Here is an 11,423-nt window from a genome sequence, read left to right on the forward strand (position 1 = left end):
GTGTGGTAACAATACCTCTGCAGGAAGGAAAACTCTCATTCATTAACAACAGTAGTGAAATGAGCATCAAGAGGGAATTCCCTCCTGTCCAGAGGACCTGCTCAATGCTATTGACCAAGGAATGTGTCCGAGTCTCTTCTTACTTATGAGCTTGAGTGAGATTGATGCAGTGCATAGAGCTGGTACTAAACATCTTCACAGGGGAGAAAATCACCCAGAGTGTTTTGGAGAGAAAGAATGGAGGGGACAGGAAAACCAGAAGGCCGATACTATGATGCAGTATAATTTTTAATGGGAACGAGCATCGGAGTTTACACTTACAGAATGAATGAATGCAGAGGACAGAAATTGTATTTTCAGGGTTACAAAGAGAGCTACAACCAGTCACCGGTCCATGGTGATGCATTTCGTACAAGGTATTCTGCTTTCTTTCTTGAAGTTGTAGAGTTTGGCAGTCATGTCCTGTCTTAAACCATTTTTTTTTCTCCTCAACATCAAATAGGACAAAAGCCCAATATGAGCATAAGACTAAGCTGCAGAACAGTATAGACCATAAAGCTAAGGTAACAGGTAACAAGAGGAAAGCATAGATAGGCCTGATTTATACAGGCAACGAACAACCAAAACCTACACTGATTTGAGTAGTGTTGTAGCTGAGTGGTCAATCTCTCTCTTCTCTTTCATTTCCTGGTTGTTTCTTCTTTCGCGGATCTTCCTTCCGTGATTAACATGGGTCACAGCTTCCACGGCGGGAAGAATAGCACCTGCTACCATATCTGCTCCCATACTCACATAAGCCCCCATAGCCACCACCATATCTCCCACCGTACCCATACGAGCCCCCATAACCACGTAAGCTCCCATAATCATACGAGCCTCCATAACCGCCACCTAAACCACCTCCATATCCACCCCGGTATGCACCACTGTAACCTCCACCATAACCAAATGAGCCACCCAAAATACCACCCCCAGATACACCCCCAGCTCCATAGGGTAGAGTTGGTAAGGTGCTTCCCACTAAGCTGTGTTGAGGGCAGATAGAGAGAATTGGTCCTGGGAATATCACGGAAACCGGTGGTGGATAGACCACTGCTGTCGAATCTCCACACGAGGTGACACAAGGCTCATTGTGGGCAACAACACATGAATCTGGGCATATGTCAGGATAACATGAGCTGGGTCGGTAACACAGGTCTTGGCAGGAACACATCTTTTGTGATGGTCGTAAACCCACAGCAGAATGAAATCCAGTGAAATCTGTGGGTTTTACCAGAAACTTTCAAGGAAAATGTAGGATGTCGATCTCCAAAGAGAATAACAAATGCCACAATGAAGCCTAGAGAACTGAATAACAGAGGCGGACCTTAGAGAGGATGAATGACCTTGTGGATAAGGCCATGCAGGAATTGAGAGAAAGAAAATCTGAGTTCCATTTTACTAGCTCTGCTACTCGTCACCTGCGGGACACTGGGCAAGTCAATTGGGGCCAGATGTTCAGAAGAGCTCAGCACTCAGTGTGCTAAAGTGTATTGAAAGCCTTGCCCTTCGTCTCCCTCTTCATCACCTCCCCATTGGTAAAATGGGAATGATAAACCTTCCTTCCACCGTTTCTGTCATGTCTAGTTAGTTCATCAACTCTTTGAGATGAGGACCGTCTGAGACTCTTGGCTTGTCTTGCAAACAGCACCATGGAGCCCTGAACGCATCTGGAGATATTAGAGTTCAAATGATAACTATTAGGAATTAGATGTGCCCGAGTTTCCCAATCTTTCCACCGGAGTGGCCTTGGGCAACTCAGTTAGGCTTTGGGCATCAGTGATCACTTTCTTAGGTAAGAAGATAATAACGACCTGTTTCATATGGGTGTTGTGAGAATTGCTGGCCTCATAAAACAGGGAAACCATAAATTGCTATGAAAGAGACTGGCACCTTTTTATTAATGTCTGAAGCTGTACGCGCAAGGATTAGGAGCTATCAGGGGGTAAGGAGCAGGAAGCAGGGATATTCTCTCAATTCCACAGAGCTGGGAAATATATATCCATCCCATCATCCCAACTCAAGTCCCGAATAAACCTACATCCCTACATGTACTCCAAAATTATAACAAAATGTACTGGAACATGTGCAATGCAAGGAAAATAATAGTGATGTCAACATCACAACCATGTACATTCAGCAGATATATGCCAGTACAGTCCCCTGAGAATTAAACCAACTGCTTGCCCTAAATTTTGCTCATCAGCACATGGGCGCATCAAGCCAAATGTTCAGGTCGTGGCAAATTGTGTTTGGATTTCCACACATTCCAACTTTTCTGCAACAGGAATACAGACTAAATGGTCCTTTTCTCCCACTAAAGTTGAAACAAAGGGGATAGGGAGGTGTGGGAGCCCAAAACTCAGGCATCTAATAACACTAGTTCCTTTAGAAAATCATGGTTTAAATAGATAGATTGGATAGATCAAAGGGTTGGGTTTGCCCTGCCTCTGGTACAAGACACAGGTCAGGCTTCTGTTGTCCTTTTTTCTTGTAGAAATCCAGCATAGCTAATTTGACTTCTACAGAGTAACTCCAGAATTACACCAGTTTAAGATGCAAATTTACCCCTCATGAGTTTGAGGGGTGATCCTGTTTTTGAGAGTGAAATCCTTAGGCAAAGTGGCTGAAAATCAAGGCAGCTTCACGAGGAGCAGAGACTTTTTTATTGAACTCTCCTCCATATTACCCTGCTATAAAATTGCATTGTACACGGCTGTCAATTGAGCCCTCCAATGGAAATGCAGGGCAAACGGTTAGTTCAACTGATTTTTTGAATGGACCTCAGAATCCAGATGGAAATAGAACTGAAGGGCCTGATTCTTCACTGCCTTGAAGCTACCATTGTCCTATACACTATTGCAATGTGAGTGTACAAATGGTACCATATCAGAGCCCGAGAGCTCCACCAGGAGTGAATCCAAAAAGGCAGAAGAGATTCAACATTACAGACGTTGTAGCTTTTGTTATCTCGAGCTCTGGTACCTCCAATTCACTGTAAAAATGATGGTCATCAAAAGACATTAGACTCCAGTACTGAAGACTCATTTTGTGTGTTTGTGACAGTGGACTTTGTTTCCATCTTTCATGTGATCCCTCAGGGGCTTTGTGAGGTGCACTGTCCCAGAAGAACACCACTGTCTTGTTCGGGCCTGGATGGAGATGCAATTCCAAGATTCTACTCCCAAGACTTTACACAACACTGCACTCTTTCCTTTCACCTGTTGCCACTCTTTGCTGCAACTCAGGGAAATGACTGCAGTAAGTAGACTTTGTGGGTTTTATTTTGATTATCACTTGAATCCTTGACTCTAAACCACTGATCACTTAACTGCACTTCTCTTCTGAGGGGAATGCCTAAACCCATTAGACTGAATGTCATCTCTGGGCAGAGGTAGAAAATAAAAATGTATTCACCATTTTGATCCTGCTTCAGCTCCACTTCGAAGGCTTATCAGGCATTGAAGTTGTTCATAGGTTTTAAATTGACCATGAATACAGGAGAGTACTGTAATCCAGGAGGCCTAGTTTGAAAGGCCATTGCATTGATTGGAAAGACATCCATGGATTTCAAAAGCATGTTGGCGCAAACACATAGTGAATTGGTATGGGTAGGTATTCCAAGCATGCTAAGTAATACCTCTGATCCTCCAAGGAGTTTCAAGGGTAAACTCCATCTTGCCGCTAATTAGATACTAGTCCGGATAAAAAGAACTAATGTGGAATCTTGTACATGACAGCAGATTGTATCAGTGATACACCCCTGAGTCACCCACATAGTCTGAGATTATTCAAAGCAGAATTAAAGGAATGGAGCTAGATTTAGTCCCCTGTTGACACCAAGAAAGCCAATGGAATGATACCATGATGAGATCAGGACCATAAAGATACAAGATGACCGGGAATTACCAGTAGCAGCATGCATGTCATCCTATGTGGGTCTGTGAATTGAATAGTAATCATTAACCATGACCAAAGCCATTACAATAATTAGAGGACTTGCACATTCAAGAAAATAGTTTATTGGGTTAACAACAAGGTCTGAGTGCATAAAGGGTGTCTACTATCCTTCCCATTGGCTAAGAAGGTGTATAAAAGTGCCTGCAACTCCAAGTTGTTCTATCCACTTCTCTTGACTTCTTCCCGTTGGTGAACTTGGTAAGTCTCTCCGGCTCCGAGTGCTGCCAATTGTTGCTTTATTGATAGTTTGAATTTTGACCTAAGTCCTGTGGTGTGATTTTACAAAGGTTGGGACAGGAAGCGTCTTTCTTTGCACAGGAGACTTTCTGTAGCTAGTCAATCGTAGATGTTTGGACATGCTGACTTTCAAAATATCTCGTTGGGATTTTAAAATCTACATATGGGATTTGGACCTCTGTTCCCAATAATTATAATTTGGGATTGGACATGTAAATTCTTCAGACAGCTATGAAATTTCTCAGTCTTAGACGACTTGGATAATAGACTGCATACTCTGAGCCTTTATGTGTAAATACACATTGCCAGCTCCTCGGGTGATTTCACTGGAATCACAATGGGTTGCCTGGGCTGATGATCTGACCTTGCTGTTTCCATTAAACCGTGGAGGTCAGGTTTGAAATATAACTATTGACCAGCAGCTCTACCCACAGCGTGTTATGTTTCCTCCGCTCCCTTCTGTGTGTTTCAGGTTTACGACCACCACAAAAGATGTCTTCCTGCCAAGACCTGTGTTACCGACCCAGCTCATGTTATCCTGGCATATGCCCAGATCCATGTGTTGTTACCCGCGATGAGCCTTGTGTCACTTCGTGTGGAGATTCGACAGCATTGGTCTATCCACCACCGGTTTCCGTGGTATTCCCAGGACCAATTCTCTCTACTTCCCCTCAACACAGCGTAGTGCAAAGCACCTTACCAGCTCTACCCTATGGAGCTGGGGGTGTACCTGGGAGTGGTATTTTGGGTGGCTCAATTGGTTATGGTGGAGTTTACGGTGGTACATATGGGGGTAGATATGGAGGTGGTTTAGGGGGTGGTTACGGGGGCTTATATGGGGGTGGTTACGGGGGCTTATATGGGGGTGGTTATGGGGGCTTATATGGTTATAGGGGCTTATGCGGTTATGGAGGCTCATATGGTTATGGGGGCTTATGCCGTTATGGGGGCTTGTATGGGTATGGGGGTGGCTATGGGGACTTATGTGGGTATGGGAGGAGATATGGTAGCAGGTGCTATTCCCCTCGCCGTGGAAGCTGTGGCCCATGTTAAACCCAGAAGAAAGATCCACGGAAGAAGAAACAACCAGGAAATGAAAGAGAAGAGAGAGATTCACCACTCAACTTCTCAAAAATGGGAGCCTGCAACTCCACTCGAAATCAGTGGGGGCTGTGGATGTTCATCGCCTATACAAACCAGGCCTCTGTATGACTTCTTCTCGTTACATGTTACCTTTTCTTTATAGTCTAGTGGTTTTGCACTTTCGTCTTATGCTCATATTATGCTTTGTCCTTTTTGATGCTGAACGGTCCACCCCAAGTGACTTAATCTGGTGGAAAATGTGAGATGATTTTCAAACTGCGTGGTTGGCTGCAAGACTGCAGAACAGATTGTGTGACACGCATCACTTTGGAGCTGGTGATTGGTTGTAGCTCTCTTTGTAACCCTGAAAATACAATTTCTGTCCTCTGCATGCATTCATTCTGTAAGTGTAAACTCCGATGCTCATTCCCATTAAAAATTATGCTGCAGCATATTATCGGCCTTCTGGTTTTCCTTTCCCCTCCATTCTTTCTTTCCAAAACACTCTGGATGAAATTCTCCCCTCTGCAGGAAGTCAGTACAAGCTCTATGTGCTGCATCAATCTCACTCATGCTCATAAGAGAGAAGAGAATCAGTACATTAATTGGTCAAAGGAATTGTGCAAAGGTTCTCTGCACAAGAGGGAATTACCCGCTTGTTACACTTGTCTCTAATAGAATGGGAATAAATGAATGACTTTCAAAAAGAATATATTTCCCTGTTCTAAATATTCTATAGAATCATAGAATTGTTTGAAATATAAGGCAGGAGGAGACCTCGAGTGGTCATATAGTCCATCCCTCTGCTCTGAGGTGGGACCAACTACACCTACGCCGTCCCTAAGAGGTGTTTGTTTAACCTGTTCTTCAAAACCTCCACTGATCAGATTCTGCAGCCTCCCTTGAAAGCCTAAAATCAGAGCTTAAGTATCATGATAGGTAGAAAGTTTATGATTAAATTCCCAGGCTATAAAGCACCACCTGATTCGGGAAATGACAGTACAGACTTTTACACACATATTTGAAAATGACACTAGTACTCCAAATTGGGCCTCCCACTCAGGTAACATACTCCTGACATCGTAATAATAGAAGACCATTGATATACAAAATATCAGTGAGTGTTTGTGAATCAAACCAAAATCTGTTCTTCTGAGAAAGCCTCACCATATCCTACCCAAGTGCTATTGCCCAAGGGGAGAACTGCAAAGATTTCAATTACATAAAGAAACCACAAGAATGCAAACAACCGGCAGAGGAAAATGCGTGTTGACTTTTCAGTGGAACTGTGGTGGGAGCTGCTGAATTTGAACCGCCCTTTGTCCTGACCGGCAGACCCCATGGTCAAAATGGCTAACCAGTCAGAAACACGGTCTTCCTGCCCAGGTCACGGCTGGACGTGTGGTTTATCGGAGAGCCACTCTCCATGCTATAGACCGGATTAGGTCACCCCTGGGATATTCCCTGCTAGTGAGTTTTTCAGACCCAGCTATGGCTGAAGGCTGCAGAGGTGTGAGATATATACCCCTCCCTCCTCACCAGCCCTCCCCAAACACTGAATCGCTTTACACCCCCCGTTCCAAAATTACATATGCTCTAAAATTGTGACAAAATGTATTGAAACGTGGAAACCTGAACACAGTTTGGCTTGACCCAAATAGAAACCCCCCACTGTGGTTAGTGAACGTCACAACAAAAACAACACATTCACCAGCTGTATCCCAATACAGCATCCTGAGGGTAAAATCAGCTGTTTACCCTAAATCCTGTCTATCAGTGCATAGATACATCAACCCACATTTTCTGATAAATCAACGTTAGATCGCCTCATTTGACTATGGGATGAAATACTAGAAATTGTTGCAATCCAGTTTATGAACACATCAAAACAAACACTGACAAGGGGTTACTTTAACGTATCTCCAGTGGATAGGAGACCAAGGTTCCACTATGAAGCTGAAATGAGAAAAATTCCCCAGTCTTCTGCACCTCAAACATTCATTTCCATGTGCCAAAAATAAATTGAAAGTGCATGTAATATAGAAGATTTGTAGTATCTGAAACACATTTGGCACTGGTGTCAATGACTGCTCCCTAGCTGGATTCTAACCTCTGTCTCTCACTATATAATGCCAAGAAAAGAGGAGAGGAATTTTCTTTTATTTATGCAATCTCGGGCCACAAACTTGTAGGAACTTACAGAGCTGCTAACCTTGAACCATTTCAATAGCCTCTTAAGTTCAAACACACAACCACATGTTTAAAGTGAAGGACGTGCATTGGGTTTCCAGGAACAGAGCCTCAGAACATTTTGTGAGAGGTGAAACAAGCCATGTTTTAGAACTTATAGATGAGCTCTCAACTGGAGGAAATGTATGAGTCTACTAAAAGAATCTTTCGGATTTTTTTCCGAGGAGAGCAGCACTCACACACCCTTAAAAGTTAGGTAACATGATATATTAAAGTATAAGAGGAGAGTAATTATTTTTGAGCCCCATGAATAAAATATTTTGAACAGGGAACTATATTAAAGTTGAAAGGCATTTATTTCTTTCCATCCTATCCTTTTGGTGATATGTAGCTAGATCAGTGGTCCTCAAACTTTTCAAACTTTTCCCCTGACCACAGTCCCTGACCCGGAGCCAGATCCGGGAGTGGGGCTGCAGCTCCCGGGGTTTGGGGATGTGGACAGGGGTAAGGGGGATGAGGCTGGGGTGGCAGCTGGGGGTGGTGTGGGCCTGGGAATGGAGTGGGAACCGGGGCCAAGGGTGGGGCCAGGGCCAGCAGCATGGGCGGAGCCATGGCTGGAGCCAAGGCTGGGCACGGACCCGAGGCTGCAGCTGGGGGCGGAGTAGGAGAGGAGCTCAGAGCAGGGCTAGGTGGTGCTCCTTCCCTGTCCCCTGTTGGGGCTGGCCCGGGCTCCATCGCACCCTCCCCCGAATGTTCCTCCACCCCCCACACTCTCCCAGTGGGGAGTGCTCCACAGTGTGGGGACCTCTGAGTTACACGGTGCGGTAACGATACCTCTGCAGGAAGGAAAACTCCCATTCAATAACACCAGTAGTGAAATGTGCATCAAGAGAGAAATTCCCTCCGGTCCAGAGGACCTGCCCAATGCCATTGACCAAGGAATGTGTCTGAGTCTCTTCTTACTTATGAGCCTGAGTGAGATTGATGCAGTGCATAGAGCTGGTACTAAACATCTTCACAGGGGAGAAAATCACCCAGAGTGTTTTGGAGAGAAAGAATGGAGGGGAAAGGAAAACCAGAAGGCCGATACTATGATGCAGTATAATTTTTAATGGGAATGAGCAGTGCCGTTTACACTCACAGAATGAAGTAATGCAGAGTACAAAGAATATACTTTCAGGGTTACAAAGAGAGCTACAACCAGTCACCGGTCCATGGTGATGCATTTCGCAGAAGGTATTCTGCTTTCTTTCTTGAAGTTGTAGAGTTTGGCAGTCATGTCCTGTCTTAAACCATTTTTTTTCTCCTCAGCATCAAATAGGACAAAAGCCCAATATGAGCATAAGACTAAGCTGCAGAACAATATAGACCATAAAGCTAAGGTAACAGGTAACAAGAGGAAAGCATAGATAGGCCTGATTTATACAGGCAAGGAACAACCAAAACCCGCACTGATTTGAGTAGTGTTGTAGTTGAGTGGTGAATCTCTCTCTTCTCTTTCATTTCCTGGTTGTTTCTTCTTCCGTGGATCTTTCTTCTGGGTTTAACATGGGCCACAGCTTCCACGGCGAGGGGAATAGCACCTGCTTCCATATCTCCTCCCGTACCCACATAAGTCCCCATAGCCACCCCCGTATCCACCCCCGTACCCATACGAGCCCCCATAACCGCATAAGCCCCTATAACCATATAAGCCCCCATAACCACCCCCATATAAGCCCCCATAACCACTCCCATATAAGCCCCCATAACCACCACCTCCATATCTACCCCCGTATGCACCACCGTAAACTCCACCATAACCAATTGAGCCACCCAAAATACCACCCCCAGATACACCCCCAGCTCCATAGGGTAGAGCTGGTAAGGTGCTTTGCACTATGCTGTGTTGAGGGGAAGTAGAGAGAATTGGTCCTGGGAATACCACGGAAACCGGTGGTGGATAGACCACTGCTGTCGAATCTCCACACGAAGTGACACAAGGCTCATCGCGGGTAACAACACATGGATCTGGGCATATGCCAGGATAACATGAGCTGGGTCGGTAACACAGGTCTTGGCAGGAAGACATCTTTTGTGGTGGTTGTAAACCTGAAACACACAGAAGGGAGCAGAGAAAACATAACACTTTGTTGACAATGGAATAGGAGAATCATCGCTGGTGTTCTATGATAATGGGGGCTATGTAGGTCCCTTTCTGCAGGCTATGTATCCGGGTATTCTTATAAACATCCACACCAACCAGCCAGCCCCCAGTATTGCTGACATAGTTGCCTCAGCTGTCTTTTCTGTGAGGTCCGAACTGGTAGGGGCACACTGAGAATATCTACTGGATTGGGATCCACAAGTAAAATCGAAAAGTGAATGCCCACTCTCAGGTTCTGCCTGGGACGAAAGGGGCGGTTAGATGCCTTAGTCTCTCTGTGGTTTTGGTTTCAGGAGGTTCAAGGATAGGTTTCCAGTCCAGCTAGGATTAGTGAGTGCTGAGCTCTTTTGAGATTCTGGTCCCTTTGGACTTGCCCAAGATCACAAGGAAACCTGTGCCAGAGAGCATGTCCTGAAGCAGGTTTTCTGAGGCCCTATTTGTGCCATGGCCACATGACCTTCCATTCCCACCAGCCCCTGAAGGACGAGTAAAAAAGACTCAGACTAATTCCTAACCCACAATAGAGAATGTTTCCATCATGGATGGCTGCAATTTTCAAACCATTTTAGACAATTATGGAGGTGCAGTAAATTGTTCAAGTGTTCTTGTTAAACCAGTTTAACACAGGGTCTAGACCCCTCAGATCGTCTAAATCATCATACTTGCCTTTCACTCAAATGTGCTACTTTGACTTACAGCAGCTAAAGATCTGGATCGAAAATCATGAGTTGTACCAGTAAAAAGTCAAATATTGCCGTATTGCATCAGGTCAGTGGTCCATCTCACCCAATATATTATCTCTAGTAATGTGCAGCATCACACGCCTCAATTTAAGGTATAAGAGTTCTGAAGTTGTCCACTATGGAGTATAGTGCCCTTAAAGTGACTTTCTGCCCAACACACCTAAAGCACAGGCTAACTTTGCCCTGAAGGAGACTACATATATATATATGTCTGTGTGTATACTCTGAGTTTTTTCTATATCTACAACTATATCAGAAAAGGACCATAGAACTGCTTTTCAAAAATTATATTTGAAATCTGATCTCCAATGTTTTATGGAAATGGTAGAGTCAGATCATCACCCAAGTAAACCTTTGTGACTCCAATGAAGTCAGCTGAAGATCTGGCCATGTGTATTTATATATCAAGGGTCAGAGTAGTGCAGTCTAGTATCAAAGTAGACAGAGGCTGAGATTTCTCATAATTGTGTAAGGAATTTCCATGTCCAATCTCCAATTATAATTTTTGGGAATGGGGTCCAAATCCCATATGCAGATTTGAAAATCCCAACCAGATAGTTTGAAAAGACAGCATCCACCAATACCTGCAATTGACTAGCTACAGAAAGACTCCTACCCAAAGAAAGATGCCCCGTCCCAACATTTCTAAAGTCACACCCTATTAGAGCAGGAATTAGTTCAAAGTGAAAACATTCACTAAAGCAGCAATTGTATCAATTGGAGCCAAGTAGACTTACCAAGCTCACCAAGGGGAAGGAGTCGAGAGAAGTGGATAGAAGAACCTGGAGTTGCAGGCACTTTTATACACTTTCTTAGCCAATGGGAAGGATAGTAGACACCCTTTATGCACTCGGACCTTGTTAACCCAATAAACTATTTTCTTGAATGTGCAACTCCTCTAATTATTGTAATGGCTTTGATCATGGTTAATGATTACTATTCAATTCACAGACCCACACAGGATGACATGCATGCTGCTACCGGCAGGTCCCTTTCATCTTGAATCTTTAAGTGCCTGATATCTT

General features: G+C 44.3%; 3 protein-coding genes across 3 annotated transcripts; 1 reads left to right on the top strand and 2 right to left on the bottom strand.

Moving 5' to 3' along the window:
* Window positions 1-724: 724 nt before the first annotated feature.
* LOC311512329 (uncharacterized protein) lies at window positions 725-1,213 on the bottom strand (the record flags this gene model as incomplete). Its single annotated transcript, XM_084613475.1, has 1 exon — window positions 725-1,213. One exon carries the CDS (start codon window positions 1,211-1,213, stop codon window positions 725-727), a length of 489 nt encoding a protein of 162 aa, XP_084469601.1.
* A 2,921-nt stretch (window positions 1,214-4,134) lies between these two features.
* On the top strand, window positions 4,135-5,773 carry LOC311512313 (uncharacterized protein). Its single transcript, XM_084613460.1, has 2 exons — window positions 4,135-4,197; window positions 4,709-5,773. The coding sequence occupies exon 2, from the start codon at window positions 4,729-4,731 to the stop codon at window positions 5,287-5,289; it is 561 nt and encodes a 186-aa protein (XP_084469586.1). The 5' UTR covers window positions 4,135-4,197; window positions 4,709-4,728; the 3' UTR covers window positions 5,290-5,773.
* A 2,826-nt stretch (window positions 5,774-8,599) lies between these two features.
* Window positions 8,600-11,197, bottom strand: LOC311512317 (uncharacterized protein). Its single transcript, XM_084613464.1, has 2 exons — window positions 11,136-11,197; window positions 8,600-9,600 (listed from the first exon to the last, which is right to left on the bottom strand). Exon 2 carries the CDS (start codon window positions 9,578-9,580, stop codon window positions 9,053-9,055), a length of 528 nt encoding a protein of 175 aa, XP_084469590.1. The 5' UTR covers window positions 9,581-9,600; window positions 11,136-11,197; the 3' UTR covers window positions 8,600-9,052.
* Window positions 11,198-11,423: the final 226 nt, after the last annotated feature.

This window comes from Lepidochelys olivacea (assembly GCF_965140295.1).
Source record: "Lepidochelys olivacea isolate rLepOli2 genome assembly, chromosome: 24".
Classification (NCBI taxonomy): domain Eukaryota; kingdom Metazoa; phylum Chordata; order Testudines; family Cheloniidae; genus Lepidochelys; species Lepidochelys olivacea.